Source organism: Oncorhynchus kisutch, linkage group LG22 (assembly GCF_002021735.2).
Source record: "Oncorhynchus kisutch isolate 150728-3 linkage group LG22, Okis_V2, whole genome shotgun sequence".
NCBI classification, from domain to species: domain Eukaryota; kingdom Metazoa; phylum Chordata; class Actinopteri; order Salmoniformes; family Salmonidae; genus Oncorhynchus; species Oncorhynchus kisutch.
Window position 1 is genome coordinate 43388827 of NC_034195.2, and position 27959 is coordinate 43416785.

At 43.2% G+C, this 27959-nt stretch overlaps 2 protein-coding genes and 1 long non-coding RNA gene across 5 annotated transcripts; 2 read left to right on the top strand and 1 right to left on the bottom strand.

The window, feature by feature from the left end:
• The first annotated feature begins 51 nt into the window (after positions 1-51).
• LOC109867718 (transmembrane protein 168) lies at positions 52-6318 on the top strand. The gene is made up of 5 exons (XM_020456985.2): positions 52-1609; positions 1758-2063; positions 2310-2452; positions 3651-3925; positions 4092-6318. Exons 1-5 carry the CDS (start codon positions 782-784, stop codon positions 4637-4639), a joined length of 2100 nt encoding a protein of 699 aa, XP_020312574.1. The 5' UTR covers positions 52-781; the 3' UTR covers positions 4640-6318.
• A 2659-nt stretch (positions 6319-8977) lies between these two features.
• LOC109867720 (uncharacterized) lies at positions 8978-10790 on the top strand. The gene is made up of 2 exons (XR_002251841.2): positions 8978-10512; positions 10680-10790. It is a non-coding gene; the product is annotated as an uncharacterized LOC109867720 (long non-coding RNA).
• Positions 10791-11166: 376 nt separating this feature from the next.
• znf277 (zinc finger protein 277) lies at positions 11167-24365 on the bottom strand. 3 transcript variants are annotated; one of them, XM_031801013.1, is made up of 12 exons: positions 24205-24338; positions 23386-23527; positions 15171-15387; positions 14237-14325; positions 14041-14123; positions 13413-13615; positions 12980-13112; positions 12772-12836; positions 12538-12634; positions 12383-12425; positions 11945-12119; positions 11167-11712 (listed from the first exon to the last, which is right to left on the bottom strand). In XM_031801013.1, the coding sequence occupies exons 2-12, from the start codon at positions 23417-23419 to the stop codon at positions 11526-11528; spliced, it is 1326 nt and encodes a 441-aa protein (XP_031656873.1). In that variant the 5' UTR covers positions 23420-23527; positions 24205-24338; the 3' UTR covers positions 11167-11525. The 3 variants fall into 3 exon arrangements, with proteins under 3 accessions (XP_031656873.1, XP_020312115.1, XP_020312117.1); XM_020456526.2 differs by lacking the exon at positions 23386-23527 and having other exon boundaries at positions 24205-24365; XM_020456528.2 differs by lacking the exons at positions 23386-23527; positions 24205-24338 and adding an exon at positions 21992-22188.
• Between the last annotated feature and the right edge of the window lie 3594 nt (positions 24366-27959).

A 27959-nucleotide genomic window follows, 5' to 3' on the forward strand; every position in this document is an offset into this window, starting at 1 on the left:
TAAAATTCTCTGCTCTGTAACGGCTAATTGAGCATCACATTAGCCCGTTACAATCTGCTTACTAGGTGTTGATCATGTTAGTTAGGGCATACGTATATCAAAGTGTAGTATGTTTTGACCTATATTGATAAAGTATTTGTAATATTCAGTGGAAGAGCCTCATTTACACTACGTCTAGATTGATTGATTAGTCATCACACTTTATGAATTTCCATACTTCGACTTTCCGCCACTTTGTTTGTACTAATGACTTGCCGTAGTGACGTAGAGTCTCCGTTCTAGTTTGATGGCGGCAGTCATTTGACCGAAAAGTTTTCGAAGTGGAAAATAAGTATTTTTGTCTCCTGCTTCTTCAAGTGAAATAAATACATTTGGGCTAGCTAGGTTTGTATGAGACGTATCTATTTACATACGAAAGAAGAGAAACAGCAAACGGACCATGTAATCAAGCGTACCATCTGCCAGTCGTACAACTGCAAGCTAGCTAACGTCAAATCATGTAGCTAGCTAACTAGCAAAAACCATGTAGCTAGCTAACTAGCAAAAACTAGCTAACTAGCTAGTAACTTCTAGCTAACGTTAGCTAGCTTAGACGACCTATCACTAGCTCAAAGTTTGCTGTTAGTTCAAGGTGGCTAGCTAGTGAGTGACATTTTTTTCGCCATGGTCTTGCAATCTAGCTAGCTAAGTTTGCTTCATGGAAAGGTTTTAATTGCCTCTGAACTCTTAACTAATAACGTTACCAGCTGTAACAAACTGTTAGCTACTCTTACATATCAAAATGTTTCGCTTACGGTACTGTGTCAGTCACTGTCTGCATGCAGCGATGACCAGACTGGAGGAGGTCAACGGAGAGGTCAACATGTGGTCCTCTGTCAGATGTCTGGGCTACCTGTCTGGTCTGAACCTGCTTGTGGCTCTCTGCCTGGGGCTCTATGTGCGATGGGAGATGACTGAGGAACCCATGATCCTCATCATATTTGTTCTGGCCCTGTTTGTCCTCGGTATAGCAAGCATACTGTACTATTACTTCAGCATGGAAAGAGTCAGCCTGAGCCTCCTCCACCTGTGGTTTGGCTTCCTGCTTGGCCTCCTGTGTTTCCTCAACAACCCCACTCTGGAGAGCAACATCAAAGAGCAAGCCACCAACTACCTCCTGCTGGCCAGTGTTGTCTTGAGGACACTGTGGGCTCTGCTGGAGAGGATGTGTGGCTGCACCAGGTACCGCCCTGCCTTCCTCACCTCAGCAGAGGCCCTGGAGCTAGCAGGCTTTGCCATTGCCAGTACTGTCTTATTCATCCAGAAGTCCATGAGCGTAGTGGTGCTGGTGGTGGCCCTGGCTACTCTGATGGTGGCCCTGCGCATGAAGGCTCTCCTGGCCCTGCCCAACCTGGTCTGCTTCTCCATCATCACTGCGGTGCTGTTCTTCAAGTCTCTGGGCATCACCACCAACCCCTTCGCCCTGGCATGTTTCTTCAGCCAGCTGATCTGCGACCCCTTGCTGGATGTGTACTTCAGTGGGCTGTCGGTGACCGAGCGCTGGCTGCCCTACCTTGCCTGGAGGGGGCTGTGGCGCAGGCTGTCCCTCCTGCCTTTGCTGCTGGCGGAGGTGATTTGAATTCATTTTATTTGACACATTTAAAATGCATATAGATTTTCCCCAGCCATGTGAGTACAATGATGCACACACAAAATAATTGAGGATAAAAACACATAGTCAACAGTAGACTTACTTGCATTGTGGTCCTTGTTCCCAGGTGGGCTTCTGGATCCTGGCAGCCCTGAAGCTGGTGGACCTGGACCGGTGGTACCTGATGATTCCGGGCTTCATGCTGAGTGGGGTGTTCTGGGCCATCTGTCACGTGGTGTTCATCATCACTCTGTGGGGCTTCCACACCAAGCTTAGTGACTGCCAGAGGGTGTGTCTGGCCCAGGGAGCCGGGAGCAGCTGCCTAGACAAGGTTATGGCCTCTAAAGGAGTCAGACACTTCTGTCTCATCTCTGAACGCCTGGTGCTCTTCAGTCTGGTGTCCACTGTCATCTTGGCTGCTTTATCATGGCAGGTATGTCTCCAGTCATTGATATAGCACTGTTATTCAGTCCAGATCAGCAATGTTATACATTAATGGGTCATATAACTTAGTCTGTTTTATTGATAAGCTATGTTAACTGGCGTAAAATAAATTGAGATTGGACACTTTCCCATAGTTTTTGAGGTCATAGATATTCAGAGCCATCTTCTCAACTTCATAGTCCTCCTTATTTGGTTAGTGTGTGAATGTGACCCATTGTGTCTGTCTGTGTCTCAGTCCTCCAGCAGTATCTTTATGAGTATGCTCCTGCTGGTCCTGGCTCTGGAGTCTCTGTTCCACGGCCTCTTCTATGAGCTGGGGAACTGCCTAGGCGGCACATGTGTGGGGTATGCAGTGGTCATCCCCACCAACTATTGCAGGTAGGAATGTATGGATAGTTGACACCCAAATATATACAGTGCCTTCAGAAAGTATTCACACCCCTTGACCTTTTCCACATTTTCATGTTACAGCTTGACTTTAAAATGGATTAAATTGAGATTTTATGTCACTGGCCTGTACACAATACCGTCATAATGTCAAAGTTTTATTTGAAATATTTACAAATGAATTACAAACGAAAAGCTGAAATGTCTTGAGTCGATAAGTATTCAACCCCTTTGTTATGGCAAGCCTTAAGTCCAGGAGTTAAACATTTGTTAACAAATCACATAATAAGTTGCATGGACTTACTCTGTGTGCAATAATAGTATTTAACATGACTTTTGAATGACTACCCAATATATGTACCCAACACATAATTGTAAGGTCCCTCCGTCGAGCAGTGAATTTCAACCACAAAGACCAGGGAGGTTTTCAAATGCCTTGCAAAGAAGGACACCTATTGGTAGATGGGTAAAAGAAAAAGCAGACATTGAATATCCTTTTGAGCATGGTGAAGTAATTAATTACACGTTGGATGGTGTATCAATACACCCAGTCACTACGAAGATACAGGTGTCTTTCCTAACTCAGCTTACAGTTACAGAGTTTAATGGCTCTGATAGGAGAAAACTGAGGATGGATCAACAACATTGTAGTTACTCAACAATACTAACCTATATGACAGAGTGAAAAGAAGGAAGCCAGTACAGAATAAAAATATTCCAAAACATGCATCCTGTTTGCAACAAAGCACTAAAGTAATACTGCAAGAAATGTGGCAAATAAATTAACTTTATGTTCTGAATACAAAGTGTTATGTTTGGGGCAAATCCAATACAACATGTTACTGAGTACCACTCAATATTTTCAATAGTGGCTGCATCATGTTTTGGGATATATTCCCTCTAAACTGTGTGTTTGCGCAGTTCTTCTGTCACACGCAGAAGAAATGCCATGCCGCGCAGAGACGCAAGAGATGAAACTACTGAGTTTGCACAACTAGTTTGCACTATATAGATCAAAGTTTTTTCTGTGATGGAATCAACATCACATCTGCCCCTTTTCAATGCAACAGACCAAACCAAATCTAACTTTGCAGGATTAAGTCTGCAAATTTGTTGTAGGCAGAGCCAGAGAATTCTATCGTCAGGTGTACCCTTACTGCAATCATCCTCACTCCTCTCTCCCTTGCAGTCCTGATGGGCAGCCCACTCTGTTACCTCCGGACCAGGTACATATGTTGAACATGCATTCCACGGGCATGTTGAACAGTATACAGAATTTCTTCTCCCACCACATGATCGAGACGTTCGGCTGCGACTACTCCACCAGCGGGGTGACTCTGGAAGCCCTACAGGTGAAGCTCAAAGCCTTCATGGAGCTCTGCACAGCCGATGGGCCTCGCCACGACACCTATGTGGTGTTCTACAGTGGGCATACCCACCGCAGCGGGGAGTGGGCACTAGCAGGTACCAATCACTTAGAAGTTTTGTCATTCTGTGAAGCTCAGTTACTTTAACTCACTCTCTGTAGCACATTCTTTTATGGTACTGAAACCACAAAATAAAGTACTATCCACCACAGCATTCCACTGCTCTCTCTCTAACTCTGCCCTGTGGTGTGGTTGTCTGTCAGGGGGGGGCACCCTTCAACTGGATAAGATCCTGGAATGGTGGAGGGAGAAGAACAATGACTCCTGCTCCCGCCTCATCCTGGTCCTGGACAGTGAGAACTCCCTACCCTGGGTGAAGGAGGTAAGGAAGGTGGGGGGGCTTTATGTGGCGGTGCAGGGGGCACAGCTAGCCCGAGCCACGGATATTGAGCTCCAGGACACCCCCCAGCTTGGGGACTTCACCTCTCAGTGGGTGGAGTACAACTGCAATGCAGACAGCACTGTCCAGTGGTCAGAGAGGGGAAGGACTGTCACCGCTGCCTACGGCATCTCTAAGCACTGGAGTGATTACACACTGCACCTGCCCACAGAAAGTGATGTCACTCAACACTGGAGGATGTACTTCCCCAGGATGACCTACCCCGTGGTCCAGTTAGCGCTCTGGTGTGGGGGGCTGAACCTGCTTTGGTTATGCAGTGTCTGCCTACGGTGCCTCAAAAGGGTCAAACTCAACTGGTTTCCCCCAGCCATACTAGACACTGGCCAAGGATTCAAGTTGGTCAAATCTTAGAAATTCACCTCTAAGAATCATACTGTCTAAGGCTTCTTCACTTTGTATTTACATGTTTTTCACCGTACAGAAATTTTTTCTAAATCAGTTTTTGTAATTGATTGATTGCGTGATATTAATCGCTGAGTTTTTAGGACCCTCAGTGAAGGCAGCTGTTGATTGTGAAATCTTAAAAGGATACTTCGGGTGTTTGGCAATGAGGCTCTTTATCTACTTCCCCAGAGTCAGATGAACTAGTAGATATCATGTCTCTGTGTCAAGTATGAAGGAAGTTAGAGGTCACTAGCATTAGCACAATGAGTGGATGTCTATGGGTATCTGCTAGCATGCTGAAATCCCAAGGTTTCCCTTTAATGACTAACTAGACAGTTACAGATAGTGTGTGTGAGCTATATGTTTTCATTATGTGTGCTAAAGTACTAAGTTACTGATATGAGGTTCCTGATTTTGATGTACTATGATATTTTGATGTAGTACTACATATTTCTTTCCCAAATTATTGTTTGGCTATTCCTTAAGTCATTCTATAGATTCATTAGTGGTGGTTATTTGATTTGATTAGAGTTTTGTTTTAAATCATTTCATTTCTAGTCTTTTGGTGGGTTTATTGGGGTAGTTGTACCATTCTCTGAACTCCAGTTGTACCGGCTTATTCCCACCTTTTAAAAACTTTTCTCTTAATTCAATCGCTCTAAAAATTCTAATTGAAATGTATACCTCTTTTTCCCTGTTTATCACAATTTCAGGCTGAGAAGCCCTGCTGCTGTAGTGAAGTGGTATCATATTGTCACTCTCCCAGATTGGATTTTCAAACAACAAAAAGTTGCAGTGGTTACACTGATTGCACCATTCATCTATTATGACCAATGCAAGCCCCCATCCAGCTTTGTAAATCTGATATTTTTCACAAATGGCCTTTTGTCCCTGTTTAAAAAAGGATATCAGGTTACTAAGATATTGTATTACGATAATAGTTATTTCATTTATTTTCAAGAGTGGAATGTGGATTTCTAAGTCGATACTTTCATATTTGATTGCTATCCATGCGTTTCCATACATCTAGGCCTATTTGTATATTCAGCTTTTAGTTAACTACTTTATGTCAAAGCTTTGAAGAGTATTGAAAGGTTGCTGGATCGAATCCCAGAGCTGACAAGGTAAAAATCTGTCGTTCTGCCACTGAGCAAGGCAGTTAACCCACTGTTACCCGGGCGCCGAAGACGTGGATGTCGATTAAGGCAGCACTCCACACCTCTCGGATTCAGAGGGGTTGGGTTAAATGCGGAAGACACATTTCAGTTGAATGCATTCAGTTGTACAACTGACTAGGTATCCCCCTTTCCCTATCACTGCTGTTTCACATCTGCTACTCATTTATTTTGTATGAATAACTTTGTTTGTACTGCTTTTGGGACGTCTGGTATCTACCACAATTACTTCAGGGAATCTGAGGGTTGTTACTCTACCTATACTGATTGCACTACCTGGAGGAATATGGACCCAATGTAGGATGTGATCTTGCATTTATGCGTGATTGTATTCTGGGGTTTATCATATACAGTGATTTAGATATGCAAGCTTAGCCTAATCAACTGTGTGTATGGAAATGTTTTAATCTTAAGCATTGACAGAATTCTCAACTATGCAATAAAAATGGAGATTTCAGTGTTTTTAATTGATATATGGACAAATTATGCGCTCTGCTGGTGTGCCTGTCTATTCCACTTTGCTGTAATCTCTTCATAAGGTCATTAAGTGTCAGTTAGCCTGAAAGGTGGTTGGCTGCATTAGACTATCAGAGAACATTAGGCTAGATATTGACAGAGTTTACAGATTTGGAACAAACTTAATGTTAATGCAGTATTTTTCAAATCAGGACCCCCTAGTCCTGGGGACCCACATACAGTGCCTTGCAAAAGTGTTCATCCCCTTGGTGTTTTTCCTATTTTCTTGCATTACAACCTGTAGTTTAAATTGATATTATTTGGATTTCATGTAATGGACATACACAAAATAGTCCAAATTGGTGAAGTGAAAAAAAAAAAAGTGGTGTACGCATATGTATTCACCCCCTTTGCTCGGAAGCCCCTAAATAAGATCCGGTGCAACCAATTACCTTCAGAAGTCACATAATTAGTTAAAGTCCACCTGTGTGCAATCGAATTGTCACCTAATCTGTCACATGATCTCAGTATATACAGTTGTGGCCAAAAGTTGAGAATGACATAAAAAATATTTTTAGCAGAGTCTGCTGCCTCAGTTTTTTTTTGCATATACTCAAAAATGTTATGAAGAGTGATCAGATTAATTGCAAATGAACTGAATCCCCCCCCCCCAAAAAACAAATTTCCACTGCATTTCAGCCCTGCCACAAAAGGACCAGCTGACATGTCACTGATTCTCTCGTTAACACAGGTGTGAGTGTTGACGAGGACAAGGCTGGAGATCCCTCTGTCATGCTGATTGAGTTCGACTAACAGACTGGAAGCTTCAAAAGGAGGGTGGTGCTTGGAATCATTGTTCTTCCTCTGTCAACCATGGTTACCTGCAAGGAAACACATGTCATCATTGCTTTGCACAAAAAGGACTTCACAGGCAAGGATATTGCTGCCAGTAAGATTGCACCTAAATCAACCATTTATCGGATCATCAAGAACTTCAAGGAGAGCGGTTCAATTGTCGTGAAGAAGGCTTCAGGACGCCCAAGAAAGTCCAGCAAGCGCCAGGACTGTCTCCTAAAGTTGATTCAGCTGCTGGATCGGGGCACCACCAGTACAGAGCTTGCTCAGGAATGGCAATAGGCAGGTGTGAGTGCATCTGCACGCACAGTGACGGGAAGACTTTTGGAGGATGGCCTGGTGTCAAGAAGGGCAGCAAAGAAGCCACTTCTCTCCAGGAAAAACATCAGGGACAGACTCATATTCTGCAAAAGGAACAGGGATTGGACTGCTGAGGACTGGGGTAAAGTAATTTTCTCTGATGAATCCCCTTTCCGGTTGTTTGGGGCATCCAGAAAAAGGCTTGTCCCAGAGAAGACAAGGTGAATGCTACCATCAGTCCTGTGTCATGCCAACAGTAAAGAATCCTGAGACCATTCATGTGTGGGGTTGCTTCTCAGCCAAGGGAGAGGGCTCACTCACAATTCTGCCTAAGAACACAGCCATGAATAAAGAATGGTACCAACACATCCCGAGAGCAACTTCTCCCAACCGTCCAAGAACAGTTTGGTGACGAACAATTCCTTTTCCAGGATGATGGAGCACCTTGCCTTAAGGCAAAAATGATAACTAAGTGGTTCGGGGAACAAAACATCTATTTTGGGTCCATGACCAGGAAACTCCCCAGACCTTAATCCCATTGAGAACGTGTGGTCAATCCTCAAGAGGCGGGTGGACAAACAAAAACCCACATCATCTGACAAATTTCAAGCATTGATTATGCAAGAATGGGCTGCCATCAGTCAGGATGTGGCCCAGAAGTTAATTGACAGCATGCCAGGGCGGATTGCAGAAATCTTGAAAAAGGGGCAACACTGCAAATATTGACTCTGTGCATCAACTTCATGTAATTGTCAATAAAAGCCTTTGACACTTATGAAACGCTTGTAATTATACGTCACTATCCCATAGTAACATCTGACAAAAATATCTGAAGACAATGACACAGCAAACTTTGTGGAAATTAATATTTGTGTCATTCTCAAAACTTTTGGCCACAACTGTACACCTGTTCTGAAAGGCCCTAGAGTCTGCAACACCACTAAGCAAGGGGCACCATGAAGACCAAGGAGCTCTCCGAACATGTCAAGGACAAAGTTGTGAAGTACAGATCAGGGTTTGGTTATAAAAAAATATCAGAAATTTTGAAAATCCCATGGAGCACCATTAAATCCATTATTAATAAATGGAAAGAATATGGCACCACAGCAAACCCGCCAAGAGAGGGCCACCCACAAAAACTAATCCTGAAGGACTTGCAAAACTCCACAGCGGAGATTGGAGTATCTGTCCATGGGACCACTTTAAGCCATACACTCCACAGAGCTGGGCTTTACGGAAGAGTGGCCAGAAAAAAGCCATTGCTTATAGAAAAATATAAGCAAACACTTTTGGTGTTTTCCCAAAAGGTATGTGGGAGACTCCCCAAACATATGGAAGAAGGTACTCTGGTCAGATGAGAATAAAATCAAGCTTTTTGGCCATCAAGGAAAATGCTATGTCTGGTGCAAACCCAACACCTCTCATTACCCCGTGAACCTCATCATGGTGCATGGTGGTAGCAGCATTATGCTGTGGGGATGTTTTTTATCAGCAGGGACTGGGAAACTGATCAGAATTGATGGATGGTGCTAAATACAGGGAAATTCTTGAGGGAAACCTGTTTCAGTCTTCCAGCAGGACAATGACCCTAAGTATACTGTTAAAAGAGGGGCGCTAAAAATGTTTTGGCCCCCCCCCCCATGATGAGTTCAGATTTTTTTGTGGCCCCCATAACCCATCCCTGCTCTAAAAGGAGGCCCTCTACAACAAGCTGCTGAAGCTCCTGGGGGATACTCAGACCAGGAGCATCTGGTCAACAACAAGGGAACCAAGAACAAGTTCCTCTTTGATAAAGTCTAACCCTTCAGCACCTCACAGGTAGGTGAATTTAATTGAAACACAGAACCCAATGGATTAGGACCACAGGAGGCTGCTGAGGGGAGGACAGCTCGTAATGTCTGGAACGGAGCAAATGGAATGGCATCAAACACATGTAAACCATGTTTTACCATGAGCCCATCCCCAATTAAGGAGCCACCAACCTCTTGTAATTAGAACAGTTGTTTTTGTGATGGCATTAGATTTTGTGCCGGTGTGCTCCCTCAATTTGTCTCTCCATGCAGGAGGAAGTATTTGAAGGGACCCTGCCCATAGTAAGGTCTTGTGTGGATGGATATACAGTAGTCTGCATTCTAGCCTATGGTCAGACAAGCTCTAGGACGACTTACACACGTTGGAAATCAACAATGACAGCCTATATCAGCGATTCCCTAACTCGGTCCTGGGGTCCACCCTGGGTGCACATTTAGGTTTTTGCACTAACACTACACAGGTGATTCAAATAACCAACTCATAATCAAGCTTTGATTATTTAAATCAGCTGTGTAGCGCTAGGACACTTAACAAAATGTGTACCGAGGGGCCTCAGGACCAGATTTGGGAAACCCTGACCTAAATGATCTCCGGTCAAAGTCCCACCAGTTCATTAGAGATATGGACCTAGGGGAAGTCCATCTCTGTGTCTGGGCTGACCCACATCGAGTTGAAGACCGAGGACGGCATTCTGAACGTGATGGAAATGGAGAAAAGAATAGAAAGATTGGCTCAACCAAAAAAAAAAAAAGATAGGCCAAGTCATGTCAATACCAGTATGGTTGTGAACCCATTGCTAGGAAGAGCCTCTCCCTCTTCAACTCTCGGGCCACCTGTTGCTCACCCTGACTGGAGGGTACAGAGTGTGTCGTCTCACAATACCCCGACCCTGTGTGACTTGGCGGGGTCCGAGCTCATCGCCAAGATAGAAGCCAAACGACAGACTGGTCGAGACCGCAGACATCAACAAATCCTTGACGTCCCTGGGACAGGTAGCTCTCACACTGATGTGAGGAGATGGGGGCAGATATTTTCTTTGAAATCATTGAGCTTGGCTTGATTAGGCATGCCTTCTGGAACTCTGTGACAATTGTTTAACATTTTTTTGTGCATTTGAGAGGACCATGACTTACAGAAGGTATTCTCTCTGCTTTGGTTTTCAGTGCCCTGAAATGTAACACGCTGCATGTGACATTTAAATTTACTCACCTGATTCAGCCATGTATTAGTAGAGATGCTAAGGTAATGTTTTCCTCTAAAATACTGAAAATAATCTGATACCCACATTTCCAAATATGAATATTGAAATGTCTTGACAGGATGAATTGCTTATGATTGATAATGTGATGTATTTTAACTGAACGTATTACTTATCCAAAATGTGTTACTTCTGCGTTTGTCTGTTTCAGTGACGTGTTTGAATGTGAGTCCTGATGTGAACGACGTGGTGGAGACACTGAGTACTTTGCAGTTTGGGGGTCGACTGTACGGCAGGTGGTTCTGGACAAAGCCACACAACACATTATTCATGTCAAGACCACCAAGGTTGACAAAAAGCACTAGAAAATGGAAGTCCATTCCCTCTCAAGTAACAGACGGATTCCAATTTAATCTGTACTCTTTTTTACTTTACTGCAGCTCAGGGTTTTTAGAAAATATAGTGTTGTGTATTTATTTATTTAACTAGGCAAGTAAGTTCAGAACAAATCCATATTTTCAATGACTGCCTAGGAACAGTGGGTTAACTGCCTTGTTCAGGGGCAGAATGGATTTCTCCCATGTCAGCTCGGGATTCGATCTTGCAACCTTTCGGTTACTAGTCCAACACTAACCACTAGGCTACCTGCCATTCTTTCAACTATTGTATAAGCAAGCTAAAGGAGAGGGAATCATCAGTTATAGTATATTCATAATGTTTATTTACATTTAGGAATTGTCACATCTCTGCAGTGAGGTCACGTTTGTCAGCAATCATACTATATGAAACAAATCCACCTGCAGGTATGTTGTACATGGTGATTTGTACCAAGTATGACATTAAATCATACATAAATGTAGTCCAGGCTCAGGAAATTCTTGTGAAACAGGCCATGTTCATTTCTGCACATGTGTGCCGGTCTGCTAAGTGCACAGTGTCTGATGGGCATCACCGTCTTGTTGGAGATACAGCGAAGCACTGTGTCCCTCTATGAGCCGTTCTCCTCTGAGCATCCTCCACTGAGTTTATAACATCATTGGTCCATCCATACAGCTTTTTAACTAGAGCTGTCTGTGTTCTTCAGAAGGTGGCTGAGGACGCTGGTCTGCTTCAGGACTTTCAGGTTAGAGATGTCCTCAGCTATGACAGGGACGTCTCTCCAAGGGCCTGTGTGTTCCGATTCACTGTCACTGTCCGACAAGGCACAGAGGAGGGCGTCGTTCTCATAGGTGGGGAAGTAATACCTGGATTGGAGAATGAGCTGTAATGACTGGCATTTAGACATCAGAAACAGTCACAATAGCCCCCAGATGGAGAGCTGAGCAATTGACAATACCATTCATTCAGCACTCCAATAACACATCACATTTAAACTGTAGCAAAACAAGTCTTGTTATTAATATGGTTTTAGTTAACAATATTACAAGTAAACAATACATTTTCCATACACATCACTTACGAGAGCTCCAAACTTACTGTGGTTGGTCCCAGGTTGACGTCTCTGGTAGCTGCATCACGTGACCTGCCTCCATTACATGACGTATAACCTCAGGTTTGGACCCAAACTTTTCCTGGCAACCGTAGCAACGGCACTGGTGGATCTCTCGTCTGATGTAGTTTACCAGTTTGACCTGCTGGTAGAACCGCAGATCTGGGAGAAGACATGCTTATCAGGCCACTTAGGCTGCATTTATACACACACAACCAAATTCTGGTCCTTTGCCTACTTATTGGCAAAAGAGCTGAGCCGATTGGTCAAAAGACCATTTAGAGGAAAATTTTTACTCAGCTGCCTGTAAATGTAGCCCTAGTATGGGAAAGACTGGTATGTCCATTCATTTGGATGGGTGTATGTGTTTGTTTTTATGGTGGGTTTTGTACAACAAAGCATAGCAGTTGTGCAATATTACTTACTGAGTTCGGTCTTCAACTTGTGCAGATCAAATCCGTGTGTTTCCTGAAAATGCATGGTGAAGAAAAACAGATCCATGAACCATATTGAAGTAGCTGCTCCCAAACCGGCAATTCATGGGCCGAATTGGTCAACAACTGCATAAGGGGACTGTTACCTCCATGTGTGTGTAGATCTTCTCCATGCTCTCTGACTGCTGCTCACAGAACAGGCACACAGCACACACTGGGTGAGCCTGCCAGTCTGACCAATCACTGAAGAGAGGAGACAGACAGACATTTCCTCAATGGTAAATACAACACTGCAAAAGTGCATACCATTCAATCCTAGAGAACACAGATTACAAATCTAACCCAAACAACAATGACTGTGTCACTAGGACAATCCTTACTCATCTTCATCCTCCATCTCCCGATCATCCTCAGATTGGACCTCTTCCCATGTTTTCCCCAGCTCCTGTCACAGGGAAAATAGACCAGTGTTTATCACTTTATCATTATTTGATGACCCTTAATTAAATGTGAAAATAATATATTTTCAGGTCAAATATGGCAATATGCATTTATATGAATTATACTCTCACACAACACTGAGCGTACCAGGTAGTTGATAATGTAGAAGCAGTCATACTCGCTGTTGTTGCCATTGATTCTGCGGTGCTGTTTCTTTCTCATGTGATCCTTCAGTGTCGTCTTGTCTCTGAATGTTTTCTCACAATACAGGCACTGCAGACTGGGAACAAAAAACAATGAAACACTCAAAGCTCTGTGAAACATTGTTTGGTTGAGTAATGCTAATGTGTGACACCAAACAGCACTCATTCACAGTGAAAACGTTACTACAGCAGCGCTCTCCTTCACAGAAAAACAAAAAGTACTGGAAAACATTACTACAGTGTTACCAATTAGTGAATTACAGATGGCTACAGATGACAATTTTCTTTTCAAATGATAAAAATCGCATAAACAAACATTAACATAAAAAGGATATACTAAGGATATAAAGGATATACTAGGATATAAACTAACTTACTTATCCAGTTTGCTCTGTAGGTGGTCAAGGAACTCTACGCAGTACACTATGTTGTCAGGCAGTCCCACGTTGAACGAGTGCTCCCTGGCCATGTGGTTGAGCAGTGACGACCTGTTCCCATTGAACTCGTCATTGCAGAACATGCAGATGCGCTGGAAGCTGTCGTCATCCCTCTCCCTCTGCTGCTGCTCCAGGATCTCCTCCTGTAGACCAACACAGTGTGAGTTAGTAGCATAAATTAAACTATGCAGTCCAGGTAGGAAGTCAGTGTCTCAGGGTAGAAGTGCTGATTTAGGATCAGTTTTGTCTTTTAAATTATAATAAGAATATTTCTATGGACAGGGAAGACCTGATCCAAGCTCAGCGCTCCTACTCTAAGATGCTTTGTGAATATTAGCCTAGGGAGATACAGTATATTGTATACATAAAATAGAGCTTGTTCTGAAAACTATAGATAGATATAGATAACATAGCGATTAAGATCGTTGGGCCAGTAACTGAAAGGTCGCTGGTTCAAACCCCAGCACCGACTAGGTGAAAAATCTGTCAAGCAAGGCACTTAACCCTAATTGATCCTGTAACTTCCTCTGGATAAGAGCGTCTGCTAAATGACTGAAATGTAACTCACCAGTCGTTTCTGTTGGAGATGTTCTCTGAGGACCCTGTCCTCTGGCAGGACATCGCACAAAAGGAAGTAGTGCTCCTGTTTTTCTGAAAAGCACATAAAGAGGGTATATTTAATAATATAATGCAAGAACAGGGTAAAGTAGAAGCAGCGATATTGTGAACCTCCAGGCTATCTATAGTAAATTAATACTACTTACCAACAGGGCCCTGCGAGTTAGTCTTGATCACACTGCAGAAATCTGTGATGGGTTGCTCAGAGATTCTGTTCTTCCAGTATTCCATGTATCTGAAAGAAATGGACACAGTAGAACACAATTCATATTTTGTGTGAGACAGGCAGTATGTGATACATTTCCTCTGGAGAAGAGGGAGGGAACTGTACACAAAAAGTAGCCAGCCACGATTGACAATCTCTCCATGTGATTTATCCCAGTTTTCATGACGGCTATTACTGTTTTATAACTGTTTGTATAGATCAAACATCATCAAACCTGTGCCGCAATTGTGATAGGGAACTTGATAATTAGGACCATAGAAATAGATGCATAGATGTATTTCTTTCTGTAATAAAGCTTGTGGGAAATTTTTTTACTAATTCTGATTGGCTGGACCTGACTCCCCAGTGCCCTCCAAGGCCCACACATGGCTATGCCCTCCAGGGGGGGGCCTATGCCCTCCAAGGCCCACACATGGCTGCCGAAAGTGTTCCACAGGGATGCTGGCCCATGTTGACTCCAATATTTCCCACAGTTGTGCAAGGTTGGCTGGATGTCCTATGGGTGGTGGACCATTCTTGATACACATGGGAAACGGTTGAGCGTGTGAAAAGCTAAGCAGCGCTGCAGTTCTTGAAACAAATCGGTGCACCTGGAACCTACTACCATACCCAGTTCAAAGGCACTAAAATATTTAGTCTTGCCCATTCACCCTCTGAATAGCACATACACAATCCATGGCTCAATGTCTAAAGGCTTAAAAATCCTTCTTTAACCAGTCTCCTCCCCTTCATCTACACTGATTGAAGTGGATTTAACAAGTTACATCAATAAGGGATCATAGCTTTCACCTGGTCAGTCTATGTCATGAAAATAATGGTTTTGTATACTCAAATATAGTATCTCTGATACATACTTAGGAAAGTCAGCGATGAGTTTGACATCAGCGATGACCAGCTTGTGCACCAGTACTAGGTGCTTTAGGAGGCGGTCCTTCTCTGACAAAGGGGCGGAGTGAGAGCAGAGCACACAGGTCACCACCTCCATGTCATGATGAGAGGATGAGTTGGTGCCGATGTCTGTAGCTGGCTGCTCAGGGAAACACAGAGGCTCCAGTATCCACTCCTGTTCATCTGAGGGGAGAGTGAAACATGCTCTTATTAAACATCGCTTGATATGATTCTCACCCCTTCTCAAAAATGAAGCATTAAAACTAAGCAATATGACAAACAAAAAAAAGTTACACGCGCGTAAATGGAACATAATTCACTTTGTATGCACCTCTCTCTATGCATATTCTGATCTTGAATTTAAGCATGAGAACAGCATGCTATTCACCTGCTATTCGTTTGGGGTGGATAGAATATATGAAGGTGTGGTGGAGGTGTCTACAGATACGCTGTATTCTGACCTTGACTTAATTCCCTAATAATTCCACATTTATGCACAAAGAAAACACGAATAAGGTCTAGTGAACCTGCCGGTTCCAAGTGGATAAAGCATCTACTTTATTTTTTCCCAATAAAAACACCAACATTCAAATCAAATCAAATTTATTTGTCACATACACATGGTTAGCAGATGTTAATGCGAGTGTAGCGAAATGCTTGTGCTTCTAGTTCCGACAATGCAGTAATAACGAACAAGTAATCTAACTAACAATTCCAAAAAAAACTACTGTCTTATACACAATGTAAGGGGATAAAGAATATGTACATAAGGATATATTTATTTATTTATTTACCTTTATTTAACCAGGTAGGCAAGTTGAGAACAAGTTCTCATTTACAATTGCGACCTGGCCAAGATAAAGCAAAGCAGTTCGACAGATAAAACGACACAGAGTTACACATGGAGTAAAAACCAACATACAGTCAATAATGCAGTATAAACAAGTCTATATACAATGTGAGCAAATGAGGTGAGAAGGGAGGTAAAGGCAAAAAAGGCCATGATGGCAAAGTAAATACAATATAGCAAGTAAAATACTGGAATGGTAGTTTTGCAATGGAAGAATGTGCAAAGTAGAAATAAAAATAATGGGGTGCAAAGGAGCAAAATAAATAAATAAATTAAAATTAAATACAGTTGGGAAAGAGGTAGTTGTTTGGGCTAAATTATAGGTGGGCTATGTACAGGTGCAGTAATCTGTGAGCTGCTCTGACAGTTGGTGCTTAAAGCTAGTGAGGGAGATAAGTGTTTCCAGTTTCAGAGATTTTTGTAGTTCGTTCCAGTCATTGGCAGCAGAGAACTGGAAGGAGAGGCGGCCAAAGAAATAATTGGTTTTGGGGGTGACTAGAGAGATATACCTGCTGGAGCGTGTGCTACAGGTGGGAGATGCTATGGTGACCAGCGAGCTGAGATAAGGGGGGACTTTACCTAGCAGGGTCTTGTAGATGACATGGAGCCAGTGGGTTTGGCGACGAGTATGAAGCGAGGGCCAGCCAACGAGAGCGTACAGGTCGCAATGGTGGGTAGTATATGGGGCTTTGGTGATAAAACGGATTGCACTGTGATAGACTGCATCCAATTTGTTGAGTAGGGTATTGGAGGCTATTTTGTAAATGACATCGCCAAAGTCGAGGATTGGTAGGATGGTCAGTTTTACAAGGGTATGTTTGGCAGCATGAGTGAAGGATGCTTTGTTGCGAAATAGGAAGCCAATTCTAGATTTAACTTTGGATTGGAGATGTTTGATATGGGTCTGGAAGGAGAGTTTACAGTCTAACCAGACACCTAAGTATTTGTAGTTGTCCACGTATTCTAAGTCAGAGCCGTCCAGAGTAGTGATGTTGGACAGGCGGGTAGGTGCAGGTAGCGATCGGTTGAAGAGCATGCATTTAGTTTTACTTGTATTTAAGAGCAATTGGAGGCCACGGAAGGAGAGTTGTATGGCATTGAAGCTTGCCTGGAGGGTTGTTAACACAGTGTCCAAAGAAGGGCCGGAAGTATACAGAATGGTGTCGTCTGCGTAGAGGTGGATCAGGGACTCACCAGCAGCAAGAGCGACCTCATTGATGTATACAGAGAAGAGAGTCGGTCCAAGAATTGAACCCTGTGGCACCCCCATAGAGACTGCCAGAGGTCCGGACAGCAGACCCTCCGATTTGACACACTGAACTCTATCAGAGAAGTAGTTGGTGAACCAGGCGAGGCAATCATTTGAGAAACCAAGGCTGTCGAGTCTGCCGATGAGGATATGGTGATTGACAGAGTCAAAAGCCTTGGCCAGATCAATGAATACGGCTGCACAGTAATGTTTCTTATCGATGGCGGTTAAGATATCGTTTAGGACCTTGAGCGTGGCTGAGGTGCACCCATGACCAGCTCTGAAACCGGATTGCATAGCAGAGAAGGTATGGTGAGATTCGAAATGGTCGGTAATCTGTTTGTTGACTTGGCTTTCGAAGACCTTAGAAAGGCACGGTAGGATAGATATAGGTCTGTAGCAGTTTGGGTCAAGAGTGTCCCCCCCTTTGAAGAGGGGGATGACCGCAGCTGCTTTCCAATCTTTGGGAATCTCAGACGACACGAAAGAGAGGTTGAACAGGCTAGTAATAGGGGTGGCAACAATTTCGGCAGATAATTTTAGAAAGAAAGGGTCCAGATTGTCTAGCCCGGCTGATTTGTAGGGGTCCAGATTTTGCAGCTCTTTCAGAACATCAGCTGAATGGATTTGGGAGAAGGAGAAATGGGGAAGGCTTGGGCGAGTTGCTGTTGGGGGTGCAGTGCTGTTGTCCGGGGTAGGAGTAGCCAGGTGGAAAGCATGGCCAGCCGTAGAAAAATGCTTATTGAAATTCTCAATTATGGTGGATTTATCAGTGGTGACAGTGTTTCCTATCTTCAGTGCAGTGGGCAGCTGGGAGGAGGTGTTCTTATTCTCCATGGACTTTACAGTGTCCCAGAACTTTTTTGAGTTAGTGTTGCAGGAAGCAAATTTCTGCTTGAAAAAGCTAGCCTTGGCTTTTCTAACTGCCTGTGTATAATGATTTCTAGCTTCCCTGAACATATGAATGAGTGATGGTACAGAGCAGCATAGGCAAGATACAGTAGATTATATCGAGTACAGTATATACATATGAGATGAGTATGTAAACCAAGTGGCATAGTTAAAGTGGCTAGTGATACATGTATTACATAAGGATGCAGTCGATGATATAGAGTACAGTATCTACGTATGCATATGAGATGAATAATGTAGGGTAAGTAACATTATATAAGGTAGCATTGTTTAAAGTGGCTAGTGATATATTTACATCATTTCCCATCAATTCCCATGATTAAAGTGGCTGGAGTAGAGTCAGTGGCATTGACAGTGTGTTGGCAGTAGCCACTCAATGTTAGTGGTGGCTGTTTAACAGTCTGATGGCCTTGAGATAGAAGCTGTTTTTCAGTCTCTCGGTCCCAGCTTTGATGCACCTGTACTGACCTCGCCTTCTGGATGACAGCGGGGTGAACAGGCAGTGGCTCGGGTGGTTGATGTCCTTGATGATCTTTATGGCCTTCCTGTAGCATCGGGTGGTGTAGGTGTCCTGGAGGGCAGGTAGTTTGCCCCCGGTGATGCGTTGTGCAGACCTCACTACCCTCTGGAGAGCCTTACAGTTGAGGGCGGTGCAGTTGCCATACCAGGCGGTGATACAGCCCGCCAGGATGCTCTCGATTGTGCATCTGTAGAAGTTTGTGAGTGCTTTTGGTGACAAGCCGAATTTCTTCAGCCTCCTGAGGTTGAAGAGGCGCTGCTGCGCCTTCCTCACGATGCTGTCTGTGTGAGTGGACCAATTCAGTTTGTCTGTGATGTGTATGCCGAGGAACTTAAAACTTGCTACCCTCTCCACTACTGTTCCATCGATGTGGATGGGGGGGGTGTTCCCTCTGCTGTTTCCTGAAGTCCACAATCATCTCCTTAGTTTTGTTGACGTTGAGTGTGAGGTTATTTTCCTGACACCACACTCCGAGGGCCCTCACCTCCTCCCTGTAGGCCGTCTCGTCGTTGTTGGTAATCAAGCCTACAACTGTTGTGTCGTCCGCAAACTTGATGATTGAGTTGGAGGCGTGCGTGGCCACGCAGTCGTGGGTGAACAGGGAGTACAGGAGAGGGCTCAGAACGCACCCTTGTGGGGCCCCAGTGTTGAGGATCAGCGGGGAGGAGATGTTATTGCCTACCCTCACCACCTGGGGGCGGCCCGTCAGGAAGTCCAGTACCCAGTTGCACAGGGCGGGGTCGAGACCCAGGGTCTCGAGCTTGATGACGAGCTTGGAGGGTACTATGGTGTTGAATGCCGAGCTGTAGTCGATGAACAGCATTCTCACATAGGTATTCCTCTTGTCCAGATGGGTTAGGGCAGTGTGCAGTGTGGTTGAGATTGCATCGTCTGTGGACCTATTTGGGCGGTAAGCAAATTGGAGTGGGTCAAGGGTGTCAGGTAGGGTGGAGGTGATATGGTCCTTGACTAGTCTCTCAAAGCACTTCATGATGACGGATGTGAGTGCTACGGGGCGGTAGTCGTTTAGCTCAGTTACCTTAGCTTTCTTGGGAACAGGAACAATGGTGGCCCTCTTGAAGCATGTGGGAACAGCAGACTGGTATAGGGATTGGTTGAATATGTCCGTAAACACACCGGCCAGCTGGTCTGCGCATGCTCTGAGGGCGCGGCTGGGGATGCCGTCTGGGCCTGCAGCCTTGCGAGGGTTAACACGTTTAAATGTCTTACTCACTTCGGCTGCAGTGAAGGAGAGACCGCATGTTTTCGTTGCAGGCCGTGTCAGTGGCACTGTATTGTCCTCAAAGCGGGCAAAAAAGTTGTTTAGTCTGCCTGGGAGCAAGACATCCTGGTCCGTGACTGGGCTAGGTTTCTTCCTGTAGTCCGTGATTGACTGTAGACCCTGCCACATGCCTCTTGTGTCTGAGCCGTTGAATTGAGATTCTACTTTGTCTCTGTACTGGCGCTTAGCTTGTTTGATAGCCTTGCGGAGGGAATAGCTGCACTGTTTGTATTCAGTCATGTTACCAGACACCTTGCCCTGATTAAAAGCAGTGGTTCGCGCCTTCAGTTCCACACGAATGCTGCCATCAATCCACGGTTTCTGGTTGGGGAATGTTTTAATCGTTGCTATGGGAACGACATCTTCAACGCACGTTCTAATGAACTCGCACACCGAATCAGCGTATTCGTCAATGTTGTTGGCTGACGCAATACGAAACATCTCCCAGTCCACGTGATGGAAGCAGTCTTGGAGTGTGGAGTCAGCTTGGTCGGACCAGCGTTGGACAGACCTCAGCGTGGGAGCTTCTTGTTTTAGTTTCTGTCTGTAGGCAGGGATCAACAAAATGGAGTCGTGGTCAGCTTTTCCGAAAGGGGGGCGGGGCAGGGCCTTATATGCGTCGCGGAAGTTAGAGTAACAATGATCCAGGGTCTTTCCACCCCTGGTTGCGCAATCGATATGCTGATAAAATTTAGGGAGTCTTGTTTTCAGATTAGCCTTGTTAAAATCCCCAGCTACAATGAATGCAGCCTCCGGATAAATCGTTTCCAGTTTGCAGAGAGTTAAATAAAGTTCGTTCAGAGCCATCGATGTGTCTGCTTGGGGGGGGATATATACGGCTGTGATTATAATCGAAGAGAATTCTCTTGGTAGATAATGCGGTCTACATTTGATTGTGAGGAATTCTAAATCAGGTGAACAGAAGGATTTGAGTTCCTGTATGTTTCTTTCATCACACCATGTCACGTTGGCCATAAGGCATACGCCCCCGCCCCTCTTCTTACCAGAAAGATGTTCGTTTCTGTCCGCGCGATGCGTGGAGAAACCCGCTGGCTGCACCGCTTCGGATTGCGTCTCTCCAGTGAGCCACGTTTCCGTGAAGCAGAGAACGTTACAGTCTCTGATGTCCCTCTGGAATGCTACCCTTGCTCGGATTTCATCAACCTTGTTGTCAAGAGACTGGACATTGGCAAGAAGAATGCTAGGGAGTGGTGCACGATGTGCCCGTCTCCGGAGTCTGACCAGAAGACCGCTTCGTTTCCCTCTTTTTCTGAGTCGTTTTTTTGGGTCGCTGCATGGGAACCATCCCGTGGCACTAGTTGTAAGGCAGAACACAGGATCCGCATCGCGAAAAACATATTCTTGGTCGTGCTGGTGGTGAGTTGACGCTGATCTTATATTCAGTAGTTCTTCTCGGCTGTATGTGATGAAACCTAAGATGACCTGGGGTACTAGTGTAAGAAATAACACGTAAAAAAACAAAAAACTGCATAGTTTCCTAGGAACGCGAAGCGAGGCGGCCATCTCTGTCGGCGCCGGAAGTACTTTAAATTTACAACTTGATAAGAGCTAGTTAAATGAGTAATCCATCTGGATAAGGGAATAATAAATATAAATGACACTTGTTTTAGATCTATTTTACCTTATAAATCGCTGGAGACAAATGTGAAACCAGTCATATGGCTAACTGAAGCATATCAACTTTACCATAGTACAGTTTGAAATGCTGTGCCATTATGCAGAATTTAAATTGTACAGCCTTTTAACTAGCAGGGTGGGCACCCTAGAATGTCTTAATTTCAGGCTACCCAGACTTAGCTGTTTACCATTTCTATCATGTTAAATATTAGCCACTATCAGTATCGACCGTCAGTAGGCCTAATAACCACACATTCAACTGTCAATTTACTTTTAGTTACCTTCAGTTGGTATAACCTAAATTATCATTCCATTTAATGACATTGTTTCGTTTACCTTAATTTGCTTCCTCTGTAAACACCGTCACGGCCGTGTGGTTGTTGCTGAGGATTAGTAACAGTTGATAACATATGTTTTTGAAAGACATGTAGGCTTTTTAAATCGTTATGGAGCGGAACGCAGACCAAGCCGTAACAGAACCCGACTCATGGCGCAATACTTTGCCCGTCATCACACAGTTCCATGGTTACTGCCGGCAATAAATGAGGGTATAGGCCTACTATTGTACACTTTTCTCACCATTATAATTCTTTGTACGCTAATATTCCAACATGGGTTGTAGAACTTTTGATTCATAAATAACGTTACTTACTAAATCTAAATAATCTACAAAATCAGACTATTTTTAAAGGAGCTACACATAGGATTATATATCTTTTTTGCATTATATTGTATTTTGTGGCTGAGTTATCTAGTGGAAATCGGGTTAAGCAGCCCACTCATTTCCTGGTTGTTAAATTCTACAGTTAACTCAAACTGAAATTGTGAGAAATCAAATACTGAATCGTGTAAGGAATCCCTGTACCATTAAAATCGATGTGAATATATTTTCAATAACATTTTTACAACCGTTTAAAGCTGGTGGACCAAAACCGAAAGTAAAATGCTCAAGCGTGAGTCTCCGCCACGTTACGGGCAAATGTCTTTTGAATGCAGCCTAGTGCTGTTGCAATTTACTACCTAGCTTCCACATAGGGGAGACATTCAGAGATTATGTGTACCCCTTTCAAATTTACCAATTGTAGCTGAAACAGAGGAATATACATATATTTTGATGGATTTCTTTCTTTGATCCTTAATATTCTGAACCACTTTCTCGATATATTCTAGTCTGTTGACAGAATTCGAGCTAAAAAAACAAAATGTACACAGTATTTAAACGGGATGGCTTTAAGATTATGTATTGAAAATCCTATTGAATGAAAACTCCACAAGAAAATATTTTGGGTAGCCACAACTGCAGAGCACGTTATGGGACTGCATAAGGTAAGTCTGAATACTAAATACTGAGAAGTGCGTAGGAAAAGGAAAAGGTGTAAAGTTCTTAAGTCTGAATCGGCCCCAATGAGTACAAGCACAATATCACATTGTGAATAACTGACTCCAAAACATTATACACATTACTTAGCTACTTTATTTGTACCAAAGTCATTATACCGTATGAGTAAATCCTGAAAAATAACTTGTCAGAATTGCATTTTACAGGTAACTTTAGGTATAGCTAGCTCAACTAGCTAACAAGTTGAACAGCTGGCTACTTCTTTAGCAATATTGAAGGGTTAACGTGTATTAAATTAGGTATTTCTTAAATAGGAAATTGCGTTCATATATACCTCTTATAGAGTCATATGGGTTAATTATTTGCGTTATCCAGAGATAGTGACACGTACCTGAATTTATTTTTTTCTCCACGCAGGCAGCCATCTTCAAATGTCACGTGGTCAATACAGTAGTTGGCATCCAACGTTATGGTGCATTAGCGCCACCCACTGTACTGGGAGGCACTGAATCCTACCTGCCAGCTACGTTTCTCTTTAAAAAATATAACAACATATTTGTGATTGTATCTAACTATGTTCAACTCCGTATGCTACTTAAACTCAATTACTGGATCCCATTCTCCCCTATTCTCAGTCTCTCTCCCTATCATACTGCCCACACTGTATCAGCACATGTTCCAATGTTGGTAGGTATAGTTTTTGGAACGTTCCAACAGGAATCTGATCCAAAATCTTCGTAAATAACAAGGTTGCCCACAAATAACGCATACAAAGTCGTATAGTGGCATAATACGAAACCGGGTTGGGAGTGGGCTAATTAATAACGTTTTTCACTCATCATGTTTATTCCGAAAAATGTCTGTCCTCACTCTGGTAACCTATTGACAAACATTAAGAATAAGCTACGTGGTGAGTTGATGCCTACTCGATAGTTATTTAGCAAACGTTAGGTGAATTGATCATGTTACATTGTATGCGTTTGTTGGCAACCTTGTACTTTAAGACGTTTTTGGAACGGATTCCTGTTGGAACGTTCCACAAATTATACCCACCCCTCCAATGTCTCCAATGTCTTGCGGTAACCACACCTTCCTGTTGGACGCTTTTCTATCACATATAATGACTTATTAAACCGGCTGTGTCCCACCCGTAGCCTTATAAAAATGGCCTCCTCTCTTCTGTCCCTTCATACCATCCTCCCCAACTTACTCTGAACAGGGAATAGATGCCTGTCCTTAGTGTTGCTGTTCCACTGCTCCTGCCAGCTCTGCACCACCAGTGCCCATATAATTTCCTTAGCCCCCGCCTTGCTCATTCGCGCTTCCACATCCCTCTCCTCTCCCGGAGAAGGATAATTGACCAGCTGTAAATGTGTAAAAACACCACTAGATGGTAGTCTTGTAAATTATTTGTCATTGCATTTCAAGCACACTTCAAATGGTCATACACTTAAGAAAAAAAGACGTAAACCCAGTTATTGAATGTAAATGATTGTAGACATACAATCTATAATGTTCCCATCTGTGGACAAATATCTATGTTATTTTCTTCTATACCATAGCTTTGGAGTGCAGGCTTACCAGGAAGTACTGCGCAAAATGCAAATCATCTCTCCCCCTCCACCCCCTCTCTCTTTGTCCCTCTTTCTTTTTCTCTCTCTCGTTCTGTCTGTTTGAGCAGAGACATTCAGGTGTGCTCAGGTGTTGCATTATTCAGACAGAGCTTAGAGAGCCTAATTAAACTCCAGGGATTGGGGATAGAGAGGAGGGAGTGGTGGTGATTAAGGGAAGGTGGTGGTAAGGGTACCATTCATTACATTCCATCCTCCCTTACCAGCCTCCACTGTGGTGGTGAGGGAGGTAGATTTGTTTCAGCCCACTGTTCCCCTCTTTGCTCAACCAATCTCAGCTCCAAATACCGAAGCGAGAATATGCTCTTATTATCTGTGGATAGAATTATTTCAGAGATAAACCGGTGTCATAGATGGCAATGGCAATCTCACTTTCAAATGTATTTATAACAGCATGCTCAAATAGCATCAATTTGTCATGAAACAGTTCAATCAACTCCAATCTATTTAATCTTTGTGCCTCATTTTCTCCTTTATATTTATGTTTTACAATAAGAAAATGTGTATTTCTTTTTGCCTGGCTGGACAGAATGTTCATTCTTTGACACAATGGATGTGAAAAGAAGCAATCAATACAGTATTGTGCATTACAATAGCGCTCTGGACTCAAGTCTACAACTCTGAATTTGAAACAATTTAGAGAACCACTATGCTCGACTCTCTTTCACCAGACAAGCCCAAGCTGCAGGTTGCCTATTAAACTGGAAAAGTCTCCGTCCTACCTGTGGTTCCAGCAGCCTTTTAGAGTTCCCCACAGTGTTCCGAGGTCTCTAATAACCACCTCTGTGTGTGCTCACTCCTTTCTGCTGAAGCCCACCTGGCTGCTGCTGCTAGCTTCGCACCCGATTGTTGCATAGCAACTACCTGCTCAGCACCTGTTTTTATCATTTAGAAGTCTGCAGCCTCAAAAGATGTCATTATGTGGGAAGAACCACCCGCATGGGTCACTGTCTGACTCTGCCTAGTGTCCAGAAGCATGATCCTTTTCTTTCAGACTGAGCACTGGTGTGTAACCACCTACTTTAAATCATAGATTACATCCCAAATGGCACCCTATTCCCTATATAGGCTAGACATAACTACTGGGTGCGTATCATGCCATATAGCCCCTCAGAGAAACACGTTTATGTCTCATCAACGTTGCAGTGATGTTGATATATTGTTACCTAACAAATATCAGAGGGCCCTAATGGTTGGTGACTCATAAGACAAGTGGCCATGCTGTCAATTGCAGTGCAGGGTTGGGGACTGATAATAGCATTTTGATTCTAAGGGTTTAATTAAGCCCTCAAGGAAAATCCAACTCTTTATTATCAGCGAAGCTTTGTCTTCTCCAAATGTGGATTTTGATTTATAAGTCTGTGTGTATGCTGTCCCCATTTCAAACTGTGCTTCTTATCCACCCTCTATTCTATTCAACCACGAGTGACACGTTTCTCAGGAAAATGCTGCGTTTATTAATCTGTTTAGTTCTACACACCCACCCAACAACTGGAAAGTCATTGCTTACTTTCTTTGTAAACAGCTTGTCTGTTGTGTTCAATGGGTAAGCTGAGCAGCACATCTTCTATAAGACCATCGTATGGTTTCAGTGTGCATTTGCCAAGTTTACATTAAAAAGAAGCATCACCATTCACAATCAATTCTCTCTTAAAGACTTAAGTTATTTCTTAAAAAGCCATAGCGGCTTTTGTTCATTACATAATGTTCTCACATCGTGTTCAATGCAACAAGGTTTGTGATAAACCTATCCAGATGTCTAGCTGACAGCTTTCTATTATTCCTTTAGTGATGCAGAGGTGTAGTGAAGTCTTGGATATAAGAAATAAACAGGGTATACATACATATACTTAGATTGTGTAGTTCATACCTGAGGCACTCTCCTGTTATGTATTTCCAGATGATCCTTACCATAAATACAAATAATCTGAGCATTATTGGAGAAAATAATCTTATCCCTCTATGGCTTTCCTCTCTGAACTGCTGTTAGACCACAGTGTTCATGCATGAATTCAGTGCAGGCTAATGTCTGTATTGTCCTTGCCATTGGCAGCTATGTGTTGAGATGATGTCCACCCAGCAGCTTCTCCAGAATGATCAAAGACAACCAATATGAGAATCGGACAGGCTCTATAAACAAATCCCACTGTAGAGCATCCTCAGTGTCCTTCCTTAGCCTACTTATCCATCTTCAACCCCCTACTGTACTGCTCCAAGGTCAGAGCCTTGAGCTGAATATAACTAAACTTGATCCATTTATTATCTAAAGAAACTCAAACCCTTAACAAGATTTGGAGCTGAATCTCCATGCCGGGAAAACGTGACATACTCTAGCTATTAATTGGCACATTTACTTCTGCATACTTCATAAAATTATTTCACTATCACCCATTTCCCCTTTTTGTTAAGAAGTTTTTTTTTACTCCCAGGCCTCAATTTCCATATTATGTAGCTGTGAGGCTCAATTTCTCCACAGAAATGGTTTAAGGAGTCAGGATGAATGTGCTGTGTGAGTAATAATTCACTCTTTTTTGTATTTTCATAGCTCTAAGCATGAATGAGGAGATATTGTAGCCAATACCCAATTTCTCTTCATATGCCATTTAAGACATTCAGCTGAGAGTACAGGATGTTCTGTCCCAGCAGAGATAAGAATTGATAGGCTCCTGCTCTGATCTCTCTTCAATCTGTTCCTTACCAAACCCATAAGTATCTGCTCCAAATTAAAGCACCAGTTGTTCAAAAGTGTTTTTTAGCAATTGAAAACACATTAAACCAAAAATCTTTAGCATTTTTGTGGATTGACAAATACAACAATACATTCTAACATTTTTAAATGTTTATTATAAGGCAGAGGGGAGGAGTTATATATTTTCATTATCAGATCAATAACCCATATATGAAGTAAATTTGTATTTTGCCAGAAGAGTCCAACCCTAACATTACTCTTGTTTACGCTGAGCTGCACTGGGGTCTGTACACAATCATGGTTACATTAATACACTATGGAGCCTGCGTGAGATATGGGTTGGGAAACGTACCTCAACACAGGGATGGAATATGCCACTGTACTCCAAATGTTGCCTTTATCCACACTGATACGTCGAAGAGATTGAAATACTGCTAATTTCCTGGAAAACTGCCTTTTTTGTCCTCATGCTAACTAGTAGTAGCCGACACCGCCATTTTGGAATGGCAGTGTCAGCCAATCAGCTCCTTTTTGTTCAACACAATATGCCATTCCATAATGGCTGCTGTGGCTACTGCTAGCTAGCATGAGGACGAAAAGGGAAGTTAGCAGTATTTCAATCTTCTCGATATGGCAAAACCTTCT